At 37.7% G+C, this 23,932-nt stretch overlaps 2 protein-coding genes across 13 annotated transcripts in view; one reads left to right on the top strand and one right to left on the bottom strand.

The window, feature by feature from the left end:
- Positions 1-6,479, bottom strand: part of FAM210A (family with sequence similarity 210 member A) — a 29,737-nt gene extending 23,258 nt beyond the window's left edge. For 2 of the 6 annotated variants that reach the window (XM_042963205.1, XM_007085881.3), the window contains exon 1: positions 6,170-6,288. The gene's annotated coding sequence lies outside the window, so the exon portion shown is untranslated. The other 4 variants (XM_042963208.1, XM_042963206.1, XM_042963207.1 and 1 more) reach the window with 4 other exon arrangements.
- A 22-nt stretch (positions 6,480-6,501) lies between these two features.
- The window catches only part of RNMT (RNA guanine-7 methyltransferase), a 58,311-nt gene continuing 40,880 nt past the window's right edge, over positions 6,502-23,932 (top strand). For 5 of the 7 annotated variants that reach the window (XR_006210222.1, XR_006210225.1, XM_042963201.1 and 2 more), the window contains exons 1-8: positions 6,502-6,583; positions 9,159-9,613; positions 11,487-11,622; positions 14,652-14,777; positions 17,294-17,409; positions 19,091-19,272; positions 19,827-19,991; positions 23,228-23,345. Coding sequence is in view for 3 of the 7 variants with exons in the window: in XM_042963201.1 (XP_042819135.1) it covers positions 9,197-9,613; positions 11,487-11,622; positions 14,652-14,777; positions 17,294-17,409; positions 19,091-19,272; positions 19,827-19,991; positions 23,228-23,345 (1,260 nt within the window). In the remaining 4 variants the exon portion in view is untranslated. Of the gene's footprint in view, positions 6,584-6,644; positions 7,178-9,158; positions 9,614-11,486; positions 11,623-14,651; positions 14,778-17,293; positions 17,410-19,090; positions 19,273-19,826; positions 19,992-23,227; positions 23,346-23,932 lie in introns of those variants that run through there. The other 2 variants (XR_006210224.1, XR_006210223.1) reach the window with 2 other exon arrangements.

Genomic DNA, 23,932 nt, shown 5'->3' with positions numbered 1-23,932 from the left:
CAACTGAGTAGATTAGTACCAGCATACACTGAGGGTAAATTACCTGATCTCAGAGAAAGGCTCTCTGAATGTTATGTGACAATCCACAATGGTTCCTGATCCAATCAGCTTCCCTTTCCCTTTCCTCTCAGTGACCATTCCACACCTTTCCCAATTTCTTCAAGCCTCTTATACTTTATTTTCAGCCTCATAACATAGAAAAGATACAATCATCTCTCCTATTAAATTAAAATTCTACAATTTCTCTTACAATAAGGGCAAAAGTACTTTTGCCTCACATAATCTCCTTCCTTTCCCTCTCTGAATGCATCACCCACTCTGTCTTCTCACTCTGCTCCAGCCACGATGGCCACCCTTACAGCTCTTCCAACAAGTTAAAGAGTATTGTAGGAATTTTGCATTAGCTGTTCTTTCTGCTTGGAATAGTCTTTCTCCAGATGTCTGCATGGCTAATTCCTTCACTTCCTACAAGTCATTCTTTCTTTTTTTAACGTTTACTTATTTTTGAGAGACAAAACCTGCTTGCACACAAGCAGGGAGGGGCAAAGGGGGAGGGAGAGAGAGAGGGAGAGAGAGAGAGGGAGGGAGAGAGAGAGGGAGAGAGAGGGAGAGAGAGGGAGAGAGAGAGAAGCCCAAGCAGGATCCACACTGTCAGTGCAGAGCCAGGTGCTTAAATTCACAAACTGTGAGATGATGACCTGAGTCAGATGCTTAACCAACTGGGCCACCCAGGCGCGCCAGTACAAGACTCTCTTCAAATGGTATCCACTTAATGAAGTCTAACCATCCTATTTAAAATTGCAACACCACTTCCAATCTTCCCCTCCTTCCCAACGTCCCAATCTTCCTTATCTTGCTCTGTTTCTTTTCTCACAGCACTTACCTTCCAACATCCTATATAATTTACTTATTTATTGTATTTACTACCTAATGGTCCCACAATAAAGACAAAACTATCCCACCTTCCCTTTAAAAACAAGCCAAAGTTATTAGGAATGAATTTTCTCAACTTCAGCCTTGCCCCTTTTAAAGTTAACTACATCAACACCCAACTCAGAATCCATTAACTTCCTCAGAAAAGGAACTATCTCAGCTCTCCACCATGTTCCAAATCTAACCTCTTCCTGTCTTTTCCAGGACTCCACTCAACCACATTTTCTTTATATTTTTTTACTGCTATTCTCCTTCCTATGTACTTCAACCGCCCTCTCCTCTGGCTTCTTTCCTTCAACATATAGATATGCCATTAAGAAAATAGGTCTCTCAGGGCACCTGGGTGGCTCAGTCAGTTGAGCGTCCGACTTCGGCTCAGGTCATGATCTCACGGTGAGTTCGAGCCCCACGTCCGGCTCGTGCTGACAGCTCGGAGCCTGGAGCCTGGAGCCTGCTTTGGATTCTGGTCTCCCTCTCTCTCTGCCCCTCCCCTGTTTGCACGTGCGTTCTCGCTCTCTCTCAAAAATAAACATTAAAAAAAATTTAAAAGAAAGAAAATAGGTCTCTCTGTAATATCTGCCCAATTTCCAATTATCCTCACTGTATTTAAGGATCCCTAGTTCATTGGCAGCAGTTTCTGCTAGAACTCTTGACCCACAGAGAAGAGCAATCCCATAGTTCTTCATGGATGCTGGGGTTCTCCTCACCAATTTATTTCTCACTTTCATGGTGAAAGGTATCTCCTCTAGACCCTCCCAGAGCGGGTGAGTTGTTCTTACATGATTAAGACACCTTACCATTCCAATCTCCCTAGGTCTCTGGATCCATTTCTCTGTAATATAGCAAGGCAGGTCTGGTATTTTAACTTCATTTGGGGGGGGGGGGGTCACCTTTTGTCCATGCTTCAGCCAACCAACCAAACCCCTAAGGCTACAACAGTGAATCCAGAATCTTTGCTTAGTGGTCCCTATTATCAATAAATTTGGCCTTGTCCAACTTTATGTTCCTTCCACCATTATCCCCCACCTTTAATATCCATTCCCACAAAAAATCCCCCAGATTTCTACATGTATAAGTCAAAATAAATCATGTGGTTTTTAGAGTGCAGTACACCTCGTTCTGGAACACACTTTGTAGCTTCCCCTTGAGGGCCTGTGGGGACTTGGGAGTCTACTTATAGGTCTAGAAACAAAGAAGGGTGGTAGGGGTAGTTCCTGAGGAGAATCAGTTGTCTTGCAAGGCAATTACCTCAGGGAAGGTACCATTACAGGGACTTCCCACAAAGCAAGGTTAAATTCTTCAAAGAGGAGTGGAAGGACTGCTTCTACGGGCAAAGACAATGGATTAAAATTTAGGCGTTCAGTACCCCATTCCAAATTTAAGGATTACATTCCTTCTCAATCAATGCCCTCATTTTAATAGCAGATACTCTGCTATACATTGTAATTCAGCCACTTTGCAGGATGAGACTTTGGGTTTGGTTTTCAGCAATCTCAGCTCTGCAATTACAGGAGATAAGTTTCTTTAAGGCAGATATAAAAAAATTTCAGGTTATTTATGTAGAGTTTGAGCTGGGAATCTGAAGACCTGAGTTCATCCTTTTCTTTTCCCTTTCCCCAGCACAGTTAGTAGCCAGCAGTCAGCAACCAGTCTCATTATACTTGTTAATTTGACATAAATGTTTTAAGTCATCAAATATGTGATCATCCCATCCTTATCTTGTATAAATACTTGCAAAGGATGGTGATGTTCTGGGTTTTGCATATTTCTGTTGTCACATCACACTATGGGCTATCAGTGCCCTTTTCACTTATTAGTGCCTTTAAATCTAATTAGATTAGAAAGGTAATTCCAGGAACATCATAACCAATTCAGAAAACTCATCTTCAAGAATCTGCTTCTCTAGAACCACTCTCAGCACCAAAATTTGAATCAGGCAAGTTTCTCCAGAGATACAGAACCAAGAGAAAAAATTTATACATACATCTCTAGCTATCTATCTTTAGATTTATCTGTATTTAGATAGACATTTCTATTAGAAATCTATTATTATTTATCTAAATACATAAATATTTATTTTAAGATTGGCTCACAAAATTGTGGGGGCTAGCAACTCTAAACTGTGTTGGGTAGATCGGCAGGTTGGAAATTGGCAGAAATCAATGCTGTAGTCTTGAGGAAGAATTTTTTCTTCTTGAGACACTTCAGTTTAAAATTCAGGTCTTCGGGGCGCCTCAGTGGCTCAGTCAGTTAAGTGTCCGACTTCAGCTCAGGTCATGATCTCATGGTTTGTGGGTTCAGGCACCGCGTCAGGCTCTGTGCTGATAGCTTAGAGCCTGCAGCCTGCTTCAGATTCTGTGTCTCCCTCTCTCTCTGCCCCTCCCCCACTCATTTTCCCTCTCTCTCTCTCTCTCGCTCTCTTTCTTCTCTCAAAAATAAATAAACGTTAAAAAAAAAAAGTCAGGTCTTCAATTGATTGGATGAGGCCCATCCACATTATTGAGGGTAATCTCCTTTAAAGTAAATTGATTGCAGATGTTAACCAGATCTTTAAAATGCCATCATAATAACACAGATTAGTGCTTGATTAAATAACTAGGTGGTATAGCCTAGTTAAGTTGACATATAAAATTAACATCACACATAATAAACTTACATTTTTCAACCAAATCTTACTTTCAACTATACCAAAAATCTTTTGAACAAGAATATCTTATGTGCTCCAAAAATGCAGTAAAATTTCAGCAGGAACACTTTGGCAAGTGTACTGGAGGAACAGTCCTTCCTCCAAGACTGGAGAAACAAAACTTCCATAAACAATTCTCTCCCACCTCAAAGAATACCATCATCTTTAGGAAGCTATAAGATTGTATCAACATTTACAATTTTTTTATGTTTCAAAAATGTGATCTTCAACTACACAACAGAAATCACACTTTAAAATTATACTTCTGAGAGCTGTCATTTTGGAAACTAATGACTTAAAAAGAGGGATGGTATCTACTGAATCTGTTGCTTACCTTTACTTTGACCAAAAAACTTGTAAGTTACTAGTCCATTTCCTTTCACTGACAAAAGTATAATCCAAACCAGGAAGCAGGCTGGATGACTAATGAGCCAAATAATCAAAACAGTGCATAAAGAAATCTTATAAATGAATTGAAATAAATCTTGTATGTCCTTTAAAAAAAAAAGGATTTTTACAAAACTTTTCTTGGTAATTCACTCATTCAATCATCACCCAAGTATGCCAGGCACTGTTCCAGGCACTTAGGTTAAATCTCTGAACAAAATGATGATCCTTGCCTTGTTGGGAGCTCACATTTTAGCAAGTAATGTCTTTATCGAGTTATTTTCTCTCTGAATATAATAACCCAAGCACTGGGAAGAATCAAGAAATTTTCTGAAAATCCATTATGTGCCAGCCAACTTCTAGTTCTGAGCCTGGCCTCCTAGCAGGCAGGGTTTCATTGTTAGCACAGCTTCTGGTCTCTGGAACCAGCTTGCCTGGGTCCAAATCCTAGTTTATTACTTCCTAGCTTCATGACTTGGCCAAGTTACTTAACCCTCATCTATAAAAAAAATAAATAAATAAATAAATCACAGCAACTACCCCACTGGATTATGTAAGAATTAAATGAGTTCAAATATGTAATGCACTTACTCTGGCACACAGAAAATACCAAAATATTTGCTATTATTAATTCAAATTTCAGAAAATCAGACATTACTAAGGCAATAATGGGGGAAAATAACAACAATAGTAACTTTTAAAACATTTTTGTCTGGGCCATTCACTCCTTCCACTACAACTACATTCAAGCGTTCTTCCTCTATTCTCAATTTACTGACTTTCAGTTAAGTTTTATAAAATTTACAAAATGTGATCTCTATATATCTCATGCATGACATCAATTCACGGTGGAGTTTGCATGCACACATATTTAAGAGGTTTTTAATCTAATGAAAAAATTTCTTAAAAAGTCAAAATTAGATTCATTTTCCCTAAAATTACAACAGCAATTATCTCAAGAAATTTTAGCATCAGAACCAGTAAATATGGCCATATGATCGCCTAGTTTTAATGCATGGATATGTACATAGTACATTCAATCCCTAGGACCTATACCTTTGCAGTTCTCAACATTCAGGAACTGAAGTTAATTCTCAAAACAGCTCACTCCATACAATTAAAAACACAAGCACAGTCATCTGAAATTGAAGGCTCATTCTCATTTGTTAAAAATAGACCTCATTCTTGGTCCAAAGTTTATAGAGGGTCAACAACCTCAAAAAAGGTTAATGCCCACAATTTAGAAGTGACTGGATTGGAAAGTACATGCTGCAAATGTTGCCACCCCCAATGAAAAGTCTCAATGTAACTACCTACTGACAAGGCAGGCCACTAAAATACGTTTTCAAAGTTGCTTTTAAAGGGATCAATTTTGGTAAAGAATTCAAGATGAACTGTAAATCTAATCACGTTTTTATACCCCTAAGATGGGGGTGCTGAGGCACAACAACGTTAAAATGTGCACGCCATCAGTAACTTTAGTTCACAGATACAGTTTTGACCCTAAGTCCCTGGTTGAAAGACCTGAACTATGGAAATCCCAAGTTTCAGTACAGTGGGTGCCATGGGCTCTCCAGTGGAAGCGTGAGGGGATGGCCAAAGTGAGTTTTCCCCCCCAACTATCCCATACCAAAGTCCAACCAACACAGAATAATACCACAATGTTTCTCAATAGGGATGGGCTGCCCCCACTCCAGAATCTGACAGATGAGAATGGCCTCCTCAGCGGGAGGTATGGCAGGTCTTCCCAAATACAGCGGTAGGGAACGACCTACTAGTCCCTAAGACGTTGCTCATTTTTAAAGTAACTCCAAGAGCGGCGGCTCCCAGGCCCCTCCCTCAGCCGTCTTCTGACGAAGGGAAGAACAGAGGGCAAAGGGTTAACAAAGCACAAAGCTGAAAAACTATCCCCAAACCGGATTTGCCGAGCCAGGGGCCTTACAGAGAAGGGCGGGGGTGATCTCTTTCGGCCGCCAGGGCTTGTGGGCAGGATAGTGTGCAGGACCCCGGCCCTGCAGGCGGTTTCCCGGCACGGCCCGAGGAGCGGTAGTCGCCGGGCTGGTGTTGGGGTCACGCCCCAGGTATTTTCCCTAACATGCACCGAATTCAAGGTGCCCTCTCGACCCCTCCCGCAGTTCCTTTCAGGTCTTGGGCCCGGGCTACCTCTTAGGACGTTGAGGCCACCGCGTTTCCCGCCGCACAGGCCGAAAGACAGCTCCTCTGACGCCACGGCGGTGTCACTCAGGAGAGTGACCTGACCAAACGTGGGTCAAGATGCCGGAACCCACCCGGGTCAGGCAGACTCTCGCCGCTCCCGCCCCGCCGCGCCCCCCCGGGGCCCGCCAGCCGCGCCCACTAACAACGTGCTCGCCACTGCCCGAGCCGCTCCGCGCGTCCCACAGCTGACCCCCGCGCGCTGCACGACGGGACTCGTAGTTCCGGCGCAAAGGTCGTACGACGCTCCACTCTCCGCGGAGAGCGACGTCACGTGATCCGTCCACTCCCCGGAAATGGCGTAACAACAACGCGTGGCGCCGACGGTCGCTTCCGCAAACAGAATCGTGGATGGATGTGTAGGTGAGTGTGGCGGCTGGGACGTTGGCTCTTCTTTGAGTTTAGGCCCTCTGCTGCCTTCGCTATTGAAGGAGGACTCCAACTCTTGACACGCGCTCGCTTCGCGTTAGCCCTGTTCCTTCAGTACCAGTAGCGAGGGATTTATTGTGCACTCAGCCAGGAGCCAAGTGGGCAGTACTTGTAGGAGTTGGCGGGCTCTGTTGCTTCTCCAGACCGAGCGAGCCGGGACCTGGAGAAGCCAGAATTGGAGCCTCAGGCCGCACCGCAGTGGTGCCGAGAAGGCGGGTTGGGGAGGGGTTGTCAGATCCTAAGAAGCGTCTGTAATGAGCGGCGGTTTGGAAATATGGACCCGAGGTTTAGTAAGAGCTAGGCCGCGCCAATGACGGAAGAGGGTGAACTTGTCTGAAGATTTCCCTTCTCGCCTCTGTTGCGTCTTCCGAGGCCCCCGAGTTGACCCCCATCTAGCTGGCGGGTCGGGGCGGAACACTTACCTGCTTGAGGTTAAGCCGGGTGGCCCTGGCGCCCTACTCGGTCGTTCTTTGGGAAACTGAAATGACGAAGACATGGCCTGCCTCAGAGGTGTGACTGGAAAGCCAGGTCGAAATGCCTATTTGGATATTTAATAAACTTCCATCTCTATGTCAGTTTACTCAGTACCTTAAGCTCCTTCCTTGAGGATTCTGAGGGGCAGCTTTCTTTAGTTTGGAGTTTATTCATGATTGCACTTTGATGCTCAGTTTCTACTCTTACCCACCTCTGCGGTTCTTTGAAATTTTATGTTGTTTATTCTGACCTATTCGATTTTTTTTTTTTTGACATCCCTTTCGTGGTAATAGAGTTGCCTATAAAATACAATCCACTCTTACTCCTAATACTAATTTTAGGCGCTGATTGCAGCCAGCGATGTTAAATCACATTGGTTTATTGGAATTTAAACCAATTTTTGTTTCCTTAATAGGAAATAAGTGGCAGGGTGGAAAAGATAGGCATTTGATAATTTTGTGGCCAGTATTGCTACATAATGATTTTAAGTGGTTATTCTGAAAATTACATTTCTGGGTGATTTTTTTTTTTTCTTTGATTCAGTTCTTCCTAGTTTGGCACGTCTTGGTATTTTGTTACCTACCCCTTGGTTATTGAAAGCTAATATCCCTTGAAACTTTTCCTGGTTTATAGTGACTTGTTTTTTACTTATTCCCTTAAGCAACCTCATTTCTTACTCTATTTCTTTACTCAAAAGACCTTTTCCCCCTTCTTCATAATTTTCAGGTTCTGAATTTGCTGAATTTCATGGATTTTTTGACTGTTGCTCTCCCTTGTCCATTTGGTTTGAATAATACAGCCTGACATTTTAAAAGTGGTATTTAGGCTGTAAGCTTCTTGAAGACTAACCAAATAGTGCCTTATTGAGATCCTTGTAGTAGGAGTATAGTGAAATTGTCAAATGACTTAATAAATTTCTGTTCCAGGGCGCCTGGGTGGCTCAGTCGTTAAGTGTCTGACTTTGGCTCAGGTCATGATCTCACTGCTCATGGGTTTCAGCCCCGAGTGTGGCTCTGTGCTAACAACTCAGCCTGGAGCCTGCTTTAGATTCTGTGTCTCTGTCTCTCTCTGCCCCTCCCCTGCTCACACTCTGTCTCTCTCTCTCTCAAAAATAAATAAACATTAAAAAAAACCCTCAAAAAAAATATTTCTGTCCTATAGTTCACTTATTTCTGTCCCCCTTCCATTTTACACATAGGTCTGTGAACATTTGAAACGGACTTAATAGTCATTAAGTTGCAGGCTGGGTCATGAAACTTCTTGTCCAAAGCTATTTATACTGTCTTTCCTTTCCAATTCTGACACCGATTATGAAATAAGGATTTCAGAAGTTAACTGTAGGTTCCCAGACTTTTCCTGTTCTTGGTGCCCTTAATATCTCTTGATTATTTTTCTTAGTTAACCATGAAGGATTACTAATGGGATGTATACACCTGTCAGGTACTCTCAAGCTTTGAAGTCAGATTTGACATTGCCAACTTCATTTCCTGATTCACATTGATTTCCTGTGGTACCACCACAACCTCAGCTTCACAAAGTTCTGATGTCATTGAAAGGAATGTAGTGCAGTCTATTCATTTGAAACCTCTATTTGAAGCTGTATTTGTGATATCTTCCAGATGTCAGATATCGTGGTTTCCCTTAAAATTTTAAAATACCCTGCTGTACCTGTACAAGTTTGCTATAGTGTCCAGCTCACAATTTGGGAACCAAGGCTATAAAGTAAAGATCAGAGTAGAAATGAAACTAGTGCTTGTATAATACCCCCACTTCATCTGTCAGTTTCAATGGCAGTAATGACTTTTATGAATAAGATTGTATAAAGTGTTTGGGGGTTATAGTTAGTACTTGCATATTAGCATATTCAGAGATTCATTTGTAATATATACTAGTTAATATTTTCAATATTCTCTCTATAATGAGATTTTTTAACTCGTAGTTGATAACTGAGATTAAATGGCTAGCTTCTGGTTAAAATTGTTTTAAAGTTTCAGCCTTGATGTTTACAAGTAATATCAAACTTTTGCCATTCCAGTGTTAGTTCATGAAGTTTTACCATCTAAGTAATCAAAAATGGAAAATTCTGTAAAAGCAGAGTGTGAAAAGATCTCTCTTGAAGAGGCAAAAGCATCAACAGATTCGGAAACAGAGTCTTCATTCAGTATTAATGAAAACACAACCACTCCTGGGACTGGGCCCTCTGAAAAGTCTCCTATCTGTGGACACGTAGACACACCAAAAAAGAGAAAAATGGAATTTGAAGATGATATTGTAAAGGAAAGTTCTAGTTGTGGGGAAGACACTCCAACCAAGAAAAGAAAACTTGATGCTGAAATTGTTCCAGAGGAAAAAGGTTCTGGTGATGATGAAGGCATTTCAAGGAAAAGAAGAATGGAAACTGATGATTTTCCAAAAGATGAACCTTCTACTGGAGATGGCACACAGAAAAAGAGAAAAATAGAACTTGAGGATGTTCCTGAAAAGCAAAAAGTATGTTGAATGTGTTTTCTTTTACTCATAATGGAATATGTCACATTAGAATGTGGAGCAGCTGTGAGAAAATACTGTTTTTTACATAATCTTAAACCTTAAGAATATAAGTTTGTAATTATTTTTTATCTATTTGTAATAGATAATGTCTTAAAAGATAGAGTAGGTTTTTAACTCTGTAATTTAGTTGCTTTTATTTAGATGAAACTTCTAATTGAGATAATTTTTGTTATTTAAGAACTCTTATTTGACTAGAAACTTGAAAACCAGTTTTTATAGTTTGCTTTTTCTCAGTGTTTTTTTTTGTTTTTTTTTGTTTTTTTTAACGTTTATTTATTTTTGAGACAGAGAGAGACACAGCATGAACGGGGGAGGGGCAGAGAGAGAGGGAGACACAGAATCAGAAGCAAGCTCCAGGCTCTGAGCCATCAGCCCAGAGCCCAACGCGGGGCTCGAACTCGCGGACGGTGAGATCGTGACCTGGCTGAAGTCGGACGCTTAACCGACTGCGCCACCCAGGCGCCCCTCTCAGTGTTTTAAAAAACCAGTTGATACATTTTTTTTTCCTTTCTTGTTAGGTATTCATCACTTTCTTGTGTCCTAAATAGTAGAGATTATGACTTAAGATGATAAATTTCAGTATTACACCCAGCTTTACATTCCTTTCTTTAAAAACATTTCTTTTTAATGTTTTTATTTATTTTTGAGATAGAGAGAGACAGAGCATGAGCAGGGGAGGGGACAGAGAGAGAGGGAGACACAGAATCCGAGCAGGCTCCAGGCTCTGAGCTGTCAGCACAGAGCCCAACGTGGGGCTTGAACCCACAGATTGTGAGATCATGACCTGAGCTGAAGTCGGACGCTCAACCGACTGAGCCACCCAGGCACCCCTACATTCCTTTCTTAATGTGATTCTTTAAATGATATTGTTTCTAACTTCTCATTGGTGTAGTACATGCAATTTTAAGGCTGATATTTAGCATGGATATTCTAGAACAAGGAACAGCAAGTTATTTTCATCTGGGAATACCATATTATGAAGGAATCTGAGGCAGAATCTAGATTTGAATAGAAAGAGTACTTCAGTGAATGAGTAAAAATTCTGCCATCAGTCTTGAAAAGTAAGGTGTCAGATAGGCCAGGCATTTGTCGTTGGTGGAGTGTGAATTCTTGTTAACAGAGGGGAGCTTGTATTATAACCACAGTTTTCAAACTTTATTAGCAGCAGAACCTTTTTTTCAAGTGGAAATCTTAAACCTGATATGTAAGATAGGTAAAAGATGAAGCACTTTGGTTGAACGGGGAAATGTGGGAATTTGAAGCCCTTTACCTACCATAGCATTTTTACAAAATGCTTAGTATCAGGTAAGGAGCACAAACTGAAACTTTGGAGTTAGATGAAGAGAAAAAAAAAAAAAAAAGCCACAAAAACAGAACCATTGACATGAATACAGCTTATTGAGTTCTAATTCCTTTATTATTTAATGCTTATGTGAGTTTTAGGATAATATAACTTATTCCTATTTTATTCTCTTATAGGAACCCCATCCACTGATGGACATTTATTGAATTGAATAAATCAGAACTCTGGAAGAGTACTGGTTTTATTAAGACATTGACATTGACACCAAAATTATACAGATGAAAGATCAAGATGAAAATTTTAAACCAAGAGATGTTTTTAAATACAGGAAACAGGGGAGAACAAATCTTACGTATGATTATAATTAGTAGGATTATGTGGTCAATGTCACTGCTTTTTGAAGTTTACCAATTTTATTAGTATTTTATCCTTATGTAGGTCAGATGCTCTTTTAAGGCTTATTTTTGCTATGTTCTGATCCTTAATTTTATTCCATTCTCTTATTTTCAGAACTTAGAAGAGGGACACAGTTCAGCAGTGGCTGCCCACTACAATGAACTTCAGGAAGTTGGTTTGGAGAAGCGTAGCCAAAGTCGTATTTTTTACCTCAGAAACTTTAATAATTGGATGAAAAGCGTCCTCATTGGTATATATGATTGATTTTTTATTTATAGTTTGGAATTTTTTATTTTAGCTTATGTCTCTTTTTTTTTTTTTTTTTTTTCTTTCCGAATGGTTATACATTAAACTACTTGGTCTTTCATTCCTATTCATTTAATTATCCAACCTTGACTTGGTAAAATTGGAGCAAAAATGAAAACTAGGCCTTTAAGATACATTTTTTTTTTTTTTTTTTTAAGATACATTTTTTTCATATTTACTTTTGGAGTAAATAAGATATTGCTGAATGTTTAATTGATATTAAGTTCATAAGTTAACCAGGCTTTCAAAAGGCAGTATGCTCCTTTTATACTAAGAATTAAGGTTACCTAGTGCTATTAAGTAATTATTCTATGTTACTCTAATAGTTTTGGAGCAATGACTCATTGTTGGATTAAGCATTTAGCTTCTATTAAGTCAAGAAAATGGGCATTGTCATGATTTTTCATCTCTAGGCCTTTAATGAGTTGGTAAAGACGGTGGTATCACCACATATGTGGTAATTTTTTATTGAACTTGTACAGTGTTTGGGGAAAAGTAAAGTTTACTTTGAGGCTTGATAAAGACATCCAACTTTTTGGAGCCAGCCAGCATTTTATTTATGGAAACTCATCTTTAAAATTAAAATGTGGGGTGCCTGGGTGGCTCAGTCGGTTAAGTGTCCGACTCTTGATTTTGGCTGAGGTCGTAATCTCGAAGTTCATGGGATCCAGCTCTACACCTGCTTGGGATTCTCTCTCTCTGTCTTTCTGCCCCTCCCCTGCTCACGTGCATGCTCTCTCAAAATAAAAAAAACATTAAAAAAAATTAAAATGCAAATCAGTGGAGAAATATGATTCAGAACATATTTATTGCTCTATATATTTAACATATTAAGTAGATTCTTAGGTGAGTTTAGAGAATTTTTAAAAGCCAGTGTGTTTTGAAGTTTTTCACAGTAAGATTTTGGTATTTTTTTTTTAATTTATTTAAAAGCCAGCCTCAGGAAAAGTGAGAATGCTTTTGTGATGACACTGGAAAGAATGAAGTGCTAATTATGGAGACTTTTTAGTAGTTTTGATGATAATTTACTAATTTTTATTTTACTTATTTTAAAGATTTTGTTGTTTTAGTAATCTCTAAATCCAATGTGGGGCTTGAACTCACACCCTTAGGTCAAAAGTCACATGCTTTACTGACCGAGTCAGCAAGGCTTCCTAGTAATTTACTAATTTTTAAAGATACCTTATTCATTCTGAATAGTTATTAGGAGTGGGAACTAGGCTCATTATTTCGAACACATATTAATATTTTCTATCTCACTTTTGTTTTTCATACTCATTTTATTACAGAAATATGACTTATTTGTCTCTGCTAGTTTTCAGCTAGGGTAATTAAATGTTGCCTCCCAATTCCTACCCGCCCCACCCCCCTTTTTAAGGTTAGTATTATGGCATTTTTAGTCTATACTTTTAAGGTAATCTTTGAACCCTAATTCTCATTTCTTTTCAGTTTTTCTTTTCCATTCCTCATCATCATCAGTAACATAGATAACTTCTTCGGTATTTTTTCTGATGTGTCATTTGTTCTTGTATTTATTCATTGAATAAATATTTTTAAGTTCATCTGTATTTTTTACATCGTTGTATCATTTTTATAATCAGGGAAACAGGTGATTTTCAAAAAGTCATAAGTCACATTTAACAAATTTTTTCTCCCTGCATATTCATGCTATTCTTTCTTCCTTCAGCAACTCTCTCATTGGGTGCTTTGCTGTCTGCACCTGTCTTTCTGATTCTTTTGCCACAGTGTGGTCTGTGCCAAGTTCTGTCTTTGGCTTTTTCCTTTCTCTTTTTAAACATCCATTCTTTGTCATTCATTTATTATGCTATTTAAGTTTTCTAGGGGAAAATTAAATATAGAACACTGTGCTTCTGTCAAAGTTACTTTAACATCCTATGGACAGTGAAAGGCAGAAATATTTACACAGAGTATTTTAGCAGTCACAGTAGTACACACATGAAATAGGAACTGTTAAACTCAGAATAATAAGGACAAGAAGAGTAGATCTAGGATTCAGCATTGTATCAGGTTTTTGAATTGCTGAATACTTTAGTTTTTTAAGAATATTAATAGGCCTTTAACTGATATTTGAACCATTTGGCTATTGATACATTGGACCATACTGATACTATTTGTTGGTTATTAATGTGATTTGGTAGATTGGGATGGAAAGATTTTTTAGAGTGGTTTAAGAATTCTGATGATACTGGGGCACTGGGGTGGCTCAGTTGGTTAAGTGTCCGACTTCAGCTCAGGTCATCACCTCACAGTTCGTGAGTTCGAGCCCTGTGTTGGGCTCTGTGCTGACAGCTTGAAGCCTGGAGCCTGCTTCAGATTCTGTGTCTCCCTCTGTCTCTCCTCCGCTTGCACCCTGTCTCTCTCTTTCTCTGTCAAAAGTAAATTAAAACGTTTAAAAAAAATTAAAAAAAAAGAACTCTGATAGTAAAGTTAAGAGGTATGTATAGTTTGGGGACTTATATTTGTTTCTTATATTTGTTTTGGTGGTAAGCCTGACACCTTTTTTGAAAATCAAGCACTCTATGACCCCATAATTACTTTGATTTACGTAGGCATATTATAAGCTAAACATTTAGCTTTCGGAAAGAGAAAACTATAAAAATTACGAGTAGGTTTTTTCCTTATCATGAGCAAGTGTTGGATTTTCTTGTATTAATTAGAATTTAAAATGTCTGCTATTCAGTGTTGAATCAAATTCTAAGAGTAACCTTCAAAAACCTGTCTTAACTTTCTAAAATACCAGGCACATACTCTTTTATCTTTAATGCTAGAGGATGAACTTAACTAACTCTTAGTCATATTTTGAAATGTTTACCAAAAGTTATAAATTACATAAATGAATGTTTAATAGTTTATAGTAAATGTCAGGCAGAAGTTAGTAGGTTTTTAGGGGTTGCAGTTGATGCTGTAGTAAAAATGGAGGAAAGATCATTTCTTATGACTTATTTCTTTTAGGGGAATTTTTAGAAAAGGTACGACAGAAAAAAAAACGTGATATCACTGTTTTGGACCTGGGATGTGGCAAAGGTGGAGATTTGCTCAAGTGGAAAAAGGGAAGAATTAATAAGCTAGTTTGTACAGGTAAGGTAAATAATGGTGTGGGGAAGAATAATTCGTGATCAGTCAGGTAAATGGAAAATAAGCAGGATCTCATTATCACATGATACTAAAAGATCTTATAAGAAGATATCTGAGGCTGTGTGTGAGATGGGTGTTTTTTAAAAATGAATTATGAGACTTTACTGATGGTATTATGCAGTATAGTTAATGAGCCTGGTATAACTTGTCCTCCCTAAAAGGAAGGAAGTAATCAAAGATAGAGTCATGTCTAAAACACAAACATGAAAAGACTTCCACTGGCCAAAGATAGGACAATTTCATCATCAAAAAGAATAGTGATTACAGTAGATTGAAACATCAAATAAAGGGGAAACCCCCCCCCCCCCAAACCCTCAGTATTCACCCTTCGAGGTTGCTATAGGAAACTTACTCATCATTCTGAAATCCATAAATTAAGGGGTGGGGGCTGAGTATGTATCTTCCTTACCTTATGTGAACTGTATTTCAAAGTAACCAAATGGTTGACAAAGAAAATTCCTCTTAACTAAAAACTCCTAATGAATAAATGCAGGAGGAATGATGAAAATCACTATTTTCCACCCTCAATGAAATAATAGATCTAAGCAACAATCATAGAAGTTGCTAAATCTATTAGGTGAAAAGTTGATAGGAATTTAATAACTGAATGAATCAAGCTCCTGAACCCACTGGTCAGTCTTAACACTGAAGTAGGACAAGCAGATGTTATGTTCTTCCAGTGCAATGAAGTGTACAGCACCATCTATATAAAGTTACCTATTTTGACACTTCCCAAATTTTTGGTTTTACGAGTGCCATACACCTTTATTTTTAAAATTGAGGATGAGAAAACTTTTGTGTATGTGCCTATATCTATTGATTATAGAAATTAAAACTGAGAATTTAAAGAATATTTTTCATCAATAAAAAATAAAGTTTAGTGACAAGACTAAAAATATTTTAGTCTTTAAAAATATTTTTCCAAATCCCTTTAGAGTATAGAAAAATAGGAGACAACTAGATTTTCATACCTGTTTCTGCATTCAGTGTGTTTTGATGTGTTATTTTATTTGATGAATAGTTGTAGTGAAGGAGTATTTTAACACTTTTCAGATAATTGAGCATATTCATCTTTGATATTATATCAAAACTCAACAGATAGGGGCGCCTGGGTGGCTCAGCCGGTTAAGCGTCCGACTTCAGCTCAGGTCATGATCTCGCAGTCCGTGAGTTCGAGCCCTGCGTCGGGCTCTGCTGACAGCTCAGAGCCTGGAGCCTGTTTCAGATTCTGTGTCTCCCTCTCTCTGACCCTCCCCTGTTCATGCTCTGTCTCTCTCTGTCTCAAAAATAAATAAAAACGTTAAAAAAAAAAAATTAAAAAAAAAAAACTCGAGATAGTAGTTCCTTACAGATAGTTATAATGTGGCATCTGAATCTGTATCAATGAACTTTTTATATTCTGTTACATTTAAATCCATTGGTCTGTCTTGCACTTTGAATGGATCTTTTCCCTGTAAGATTTTGTAATATTTGGAAAATAATGTTCACTGAAGTTATGCAGACCTTCTAAATGTTGACATCAAGAAATCACATTTTTTTTAATGTTACCATCAATCAGAAAAGTTTAAGTGTTGGGAAGATGCCCAGCCTGTGGTGGTAGATAGAAGTGTTTCAGATTGTAATTTTTCACTTGAAATCTCAAGTTTTATCATGGGTAACAAATACTGTCCTTTGTTTTCCTTGAAGTGGAGGTTCACTTTGTTCATTTTCAAAAAATGTCTGCCAAATCACCAAGTCTAAATAACCGGTTTATCTGTCACTGGTTCTTTCAAGTGAAAACAATTTTCTATGAAAAAAGTGTCCAGTACAGCTCACAACACAGTCACACTGGTCCTGTTCAAACTTTGTTAGGTAGCACAGATACTCTGTTACTTTCCATTTCATCACACAGAATATTGAAAAAGAGCTGAGCTTTATCAAGAGCATTCTTAAATGAAATTAGTTTTTGGGGTTTTTTTGTCCATGCTAGTTTGTAGTGGTGAAGAAGATATTAAGTATTACGTGTACCATTTGGTGCTGCTACCTTGTATTCATGATAAGGTGCCAGCATTTTACTTTTCATTGCTTTTGCACCATCAGTGCAAATCTCAACATGGAAAAAGCAAATAACATTCTATTAAAAAAAGCAAACTTGATATTTTCTGAGCTGGGCACGTAGTTTACGTTTTATAATTCAAATTGGAGTCTAAATTTTCTACTTTTAACTTGGAATAAGCATTTAAAAATAATGACAGGACGTTTCTGTTGTATCTATTGAGAAAGCTTTTAATCCTTTTAAAAAGTAATAGGATATTTGCATTTGAACAGAGACTTTCTTTTGTTTTGAAGAAAATAGAACCTCCTTGCTTTTACTAAGGATCAGTTTGGATTAATGTGTAGATTTGTTCCATCTTTGCATTTACATTTTATTTCTGTAGGTCTTTGCCAGTTACTAATGTCTGTCCCTTTCTGCCTTGCAGATATCGCTGATGTTTCTGTCAAACAGTGTCAGCAGCGGTATGAGGACATGAAAAATCGTTGTCGTGACAATGAATATATTTTCAACGCAGAATTTATAACTGCTGATTGTTCAAAGGTACAGAATTTTTTAAATTTGTCTATTTATGTATTTATTTAATTTATTTATTTATTTTTAGAGGTGGGGGTAGTGGCAGAGGTGGAGAGAGAGAAAGAAAGAAAGGGAAAGGAAGGAAAGAAAGAGAGAAAGAAAAAAAGAAAGAAAGAAAGTCAGTCCCAAGCAGGCTGCATGCTGTCAGCACAAGGCCCAGTGCAGGGCTCCATCCCGCGACCTTGTGATTATGACCTGAGCCAAAATCAAGAGTCAGATGCTCAACTAGGTACCCTTGTCAATTTATGTTTTATATTTTTCCTTTGGATAAATGATGTGTTTTAAAAATCAGTTCATTCTTTTAAAATGTGCTTTGAAACATTAAAAATCTCAAGACATGCATTTTCAGTTTCAACTGGAAATTCTATTAATGATAAATTTTCTTAAATGACCCACTGAGTATTTCTGGGAACTTTTTGCTTTTAATAATTTGAACTCTTGAAATCACTTGTTGCTTTTCCATTCAGGCAAGATTTATTTTCCGGTATTTTGAAAAAGAACTGAACTTATGTTTTGTTTACAGTATAATTTATTAGGGTAGTTTCCCAGCATATCAGAGTTTGGTGCTTTCCACCTTCCACCTGTTTCTGAATTTCTTAACAACTATGAAGTTTAAGAACTACAGTGGCACTTGAATAGTGAAAGTCTCACCTTGACCTTTAATGCTTTGTCTGACTCATTTGCTCATTAAACTATTATAGCTATCTTTAATCCTATACATTTTGTTTGCAGTTGTGAAAGTGAAATGGAAAAGTGGTAGTATACTGCTAGAATGTCAGAAACCTTTAAAAACACTTCTGCATGTTTATAAAGTATCCCAAAGGCCAGCTTTATGTTTTTTAAACATACTGTTAAAGTTACTGTTCAACATCATTTTACTTTAGCTTTTAAGTAAACCAGATAAAAGCATCAACTCTTTTAAATGTCATACTTGGTTGATAAGTTTTTAAACATGATTTCAGAATCCCTAGTTTTTAATTACTTTATTGAAGGAAAAGATCATTTTATTGTGGGCCTTATTATACATAATGAGAGAAAAGATAGGTGGTTGGGAGGGGCATGTCTACTTTTGTTTTAAGGACCCTAATTCTGGGATGCCTGGGTGGCTCAGTCGTTAAGCGACCAACTTCACCTCGGGTCATGATCTCATGGTTGGTGAGTTCAAGCCCCCCATTGGGCTCTGGGCTGGCAGCTCAGAGCCTGGAGCCTGTTTCGGATTCTGTGTCTCCCTTCTCTCTCTGCCCCTCCCCTGCTCATGCTCTGTTTCTGTCTCAAAAATAAAAAATAAACATTAAAAAATTTTAAAAAAAAAGGACCCCAATTCTACAAATTATGTTACTAAAAATTTTTTATGTTGCAGTTAGCTTCAAAATCTTGACCCATTGTATTTTATTTTTTAATATATTTTTTTTAATGTTTATTCACTTTTTGAGAGACAGAAACAGAGTGTGAGCAGGGTAGGGGCAGGGAGAGAGAGGGAGACATAGAATCCAAAGCAGGCTCTAGGCTCTGAGCTGTCAGCACAGAGCCCAACACGGGGCTTGAACTCATGAACCGTAAGATCATGACCTGAGACGAAGTCAGATGCTTAGCCAATTGAGCCACCCAGGGGCCCTGTTGACCCGTTTTAATTTTTAATTTGTTTCAGGAACTTCTAATTGACAAATTTCGTGACCCAGAAATGTGCTTTGATATCTGCAGTTGTCAGTTTGTCTGTCACTACTCATTTGAGTCCTATGAGCAGGCTGACATGATGCTCAGAAATGCTTGTGAGAGACTGAACCCTGGAGGCTATTTTATTGGTACCACTCCCAATAGCTTTGAACTGATGTAAGTACTTTTGATACATGGCTTATAAGCTACTCAGAGTTAAGTTTTTTTTTTTTTCCTTAAGTTTATTTTGAGAGAGGGGGAGAGAGAGAGAGAGAGAATGTGTGCACAAACGGGGAGGGGCAGAGAGAGAGAAGGAGAGCCCTACCAGGGGTCAATCTCATGAACTGTGATAAGGGCTGAGCACTTTGGTAATGTATTTGAGTAGATACTCAACATTTAAGGTCAAAAAATAGATATACAGATGGATCTTTAAAACATTTTTATGTATAAATTGGAGACCGATGCTATATCCAGCCAGAGGTTATAGTGCTAGACAAACTCCGGATCAGATACACAAAGACTTACCCAGGAGTCATGAGTGGTGAAACCAATTTCTAGCCTAATTTTATGAGTGTAATTGTTCATTATCTTTTACTTTATTGCTTCTTAAAAGTAGCTGAAATCCAATTAAAAATCCGGTAGTTTTTTCATATGCATAATCTGATCAAAATAAGTCTAAGCTAGTAACAACTTTAATCTTTTTATTTTGTTTTGGGGATAACCTTTAACAGAAGACGCCTTGAAGTTTCAGAAACAGAATCATTTGGAAATGAGATATATACTGTGAAATTTCAGAAGAAAGGAGATTATCCTTTATTTGGCTGCAAATATGACTTCAACTTGGAAGGTGTTGTGGATGTCCCTGAATTCTTGGTCTATTTTCCATTGCTAAATGAGTAAGAATGTCATTAATCTGTTATTCTTCTCTTTTTGCCTTAAGAGTGAAAAAAAGGGGCAAAAATCAGTCTTTCCATTCATTCCTTATTTTACATAGAACCCAAAGAAAAAGTATAGCCTTGTAAAGAAAAAGAAAAAAAAAAAAATAACGTCATAGCCAGTTTTGTGCCATAGGTCTCTAATAGCCTTGCTTATTTAGTTTTCTTTCATCCTTAGAATTACTTTATCCTGTAGGTAAGAAAGGAACCTGTTGCCTTCAACTTGTGGCAGAAAATACCTTACATTGCAAATAGAGAAAGATTTTTTAAAAAAACTATTAGTAACTTTGGTAATATAAAATGATCCTCTTTTGACAAGGATAGGTATTAAAAGTTGTTTTACATTTCACTATAGCTTTGAAATTGCCTGTGTCTCACAGGCAGTGTTAATAATAATATCCTGATTCAGGAATGTATTCACTCGTGCACCTGGACCTAAGAGTCTTGGCAAACTACAGACATAGGGAAATTTGGGCTATCCAGGCTTCAAGGACTTATGAGACCCCTGGGCCTTGGAGGTTTCCCTGAGACGGAAAGTGGAAAAGTCAAATCTAAGGCCGTGTCACAGTTGACCAAACCTAAGTTGATTTCGTACTTTTAAAGACAAAAGTCTTTTATTGAAGAAAAAGCTTTATTTGCTACTTATTTTGAGTTGGTGATTACTTGAGTTGTGCCTCAGTCAGCTTATAAAACTATAGATACAAGATTTTTAGGATTCTACAATATATAAAAGTTTTATACAATAGTATGAGAAAATCAAATAGCATGGGACTGAACATGAGAAAAATGTTATGTACAATTTATATAAGCTGTAAAATTTAAAACTTTAAATCACTTTTTCCCCCCTTAACATTAGTAAACTCTTGTGAAATGTTTCTGCTCTTTCTAAAAGAAGAAATTAAATTTTTTTAGTATGTCATTTCGTATGTTTAGTATGTTAGCTTGGTGTTTTTGGTTAACAAAGTTGGTGATTTGAGTAGAACCAAAAAGATAAAGGCTATAATGAAACTTTTTTTAAATGCTAAGGAAGCACTAGCAGTCTTTTGTACTTAAATTGCTTAATGGTGATGCATGTGTAAAGTGTCAAGTCATCTCTATAATATCTAAAGTTTTAAAAAATTAATTACTAAAACAGCTATACATTCAGTGGGACAATCTGAAAATGCACAGGATTTTGAGATGCCCTTCTGCCATTTTGTTAAGAAACTGATCAAAAATATAATTAGCTTTTTATATGGCAAACCCATTCAAATTGGTCAAACTGAGTCTCAGTTCTTTGTAATTATGGTATTTCTCAGGCATTAAGCTTGGTTTTATTTCTAAAGCCTTATTTTGTAGATTTATGAGTTTCATGAACTGCCAAAAATAGAAGAGACTCTTTTCTTTGCTCATGTTGTCTTTCCAAGGAAGGCTAATTCAAATTATGGGGAGGCCTTACATATGCCTCTTACATACAAATCCAGTGGCTCTCAAATGTTTTCTTTCTCTCTGTTCCCTCAACTGTCATCTCGCAAGTCTTCTCGTGGACTCTTTCAGAATTATTTTCCCTTCATCTCCTCCTTTATCTGCTGCCTGAGATCATATATGAATTTTGATATATATATATATATATATATATATGTATGTGTATATATATATGTATGTGTATATATATATATAAATAAATTATATGTATGTGTGTGTGTGTATATATATATATATATATATATATACATATATATATATATAAATTTTAACAAATGCGGTGAGGAAAAAAACGAGTATAACAGGGAGACCTAATGTAATTGAGGATTTTGGAGTCCACCTAGGAAGAAGTGATGTTTAAGTCAACATCTAAAGGATGAATAGAAGTTGGCCAGTTGAAGACTGGAAGGGAGAATGTTCCAGGTATAAGTGACAATATGTATGAAGGCCCTGAAATGGGAAAGGGCTTGGCTCTTTCAAGGAGCTAAAGGAAGGCCATTGTGTGGTCATAAGGAATGAGGGCCCAAGTGGCTCAAGATAAGGAGCATTTTCCTTTTTTTTTAAAGTAAGCTCTACACTCAGTATGGGGCTCGAGCTCACAACACCAAGATCAAGAGTTGTATGCTGTACCAACTGGGCCAGCCAGATGCCCTAAAGCAGCATTCCTTTATAGATGAGTGCCTTAAAGGCCATGCTGAAGCCTTTTGAATTGTGTGCTGGAGATCCAGTGAAGGGCGTAAAGGGGGAAAGTGACATGTGTGTATTTTTGAAAGCTCAATCTGGTTGCAGTTGAAATATTCATTGAGGGAGAGTAAGAATAGAAGCATGGAACCTAGCGAAGTAGTACAGCTGAGTGGTGGTGGTGGTGGTGGTGGTTAAAGCAAGATGGTGGCCAATGAAGGGGTAAGAAGACCTATTTGAAGTATATTTTATAGGTAAACAGAGGATGTGTGTGTTGAACACAGTGGGCATTGGAGAGAAGAGGCATGGAGAACTCCGAAGTTTCTGGCATGAATCATTAGATGGATTTACTGAAATAAAGATTGGCAGAATGGTCTAGTGGGATTCAGCCTTGGATTTGGAAAGTTAGAGAATTCCTGTGACACATCCTGGATGTCTCAGTGGAGATTTCTAGGAAGCAGTGGAATAAATGAGTGACGAGAGAGCTGAACTACAGATAGCTGTTGGCATGCTGTGTAAAGTCAGGAAAGAGAAAATGAGTAAGGCTCTGGGCCAAACTCTTCAGAACATTAAAATTTACAAGTTGGGTAAAAGGCATTTGTAAAACAAACTGTGAAGAAGCAGCTACAGGTGTATTATAAAAATTAATAGTGTCTTTTGCTAGAGAATCCAAGAGATGAAAGAATATTTTAAAAAGGAATGGCAGCTGTTTTCAATGCCACTGTAAGGGATTAAGTTAAATAAATGAAATTTATAGAAAAATGTTCCTTACAGCTTTCATCCCTGTCTCACAGCCTTTCCTTTTACTTTCATGACCCATTTATTACAGTAATAGAGTCACCTGTGGCCCATTGAGATTGAGAATACATGTTTTCTTATAGATGTAATTATTGGTATGTTGCTCTTCACTCATTTTGTATCATCCTATTGTGAATTTATAATGATAGTTTTTTTAGTGATGCCCAGAAGTTGTCACTGTTGTGTGAAAGTAAACTATTGAGGAATTATAAATAATGTGGAAGTGTTTTAATTAAGTAATCTATTTTGGACAGAATGGCAAAGAAGTACAATATGAAACTAGTCTACAAAAAAACATTTCTGGAATTCTATGAAGAAAAGGTTAAGAACAGTGAAAATAAAATGCTGTTAAAACGAATGCAGGCCCTGGAGGTAAGTATTTAGAAATTCTAGGTCATGATAAACTTGTTTGACTGTTTCTGAGATTCCTTTCAAGACCATATAGATGCTCAATATTTATATAAATCACACAGATTATTCTTAATTGCTCTAGACCCTTCAGCACCCAGGACAGAGCTCATTACAGGAACTTTCCTTCATGGCTGCTCAGGAAATACTGGAATGAATAAATGAATGGCACTGTCATCAAATTCTGTTTTCTACATAGACTGTTTTAAGATAGGATTTCTTAACCTCAGGATTGTTGGCATTTTGGACTGGGTAATTTCTTTGTTGTGAAGGGCTGTTCTAGTCACAGGATATTGAACATCATCTCTGGCATCTATGCACTAGATGTCAGTAGTACCCCTGCCCCCAGTTGTGAGCCAAAAATGACTCCAGATGTTACCAAATATCCCCTGGGGTGCAAGATTACATTACTTCTTCACAATAATGCTCTTTGGTTACATTAGTAATTTAAAATCTTCCTGACCAGGATCTAAGATGAGCTCATACCATGCCTAGTTTTGTTCTTTGGTGACTATCTAGCAAGATTCTGGTCTTTTAGACTATATTGTTGC

Source organism: Panthera tigris, chromosome D3, assembly GCF_018350195.1.
Source record: "Panthera tigris isolate Pti1 chromosome D3, P.tigris_Pti1_mat1.1, whole genome shotgun sequence".
Lineage (NCBI taxonomy): Eukaryota > Metazoa > Chordata > Mammalia > Carnivora > Felidae > Panthera > Panthera tigris.
The sequence above is the reverse complement of the archived record's forward strand: the minus strand, read 5'-3'. Positions and strand labels throughout refer to the sequence as shown.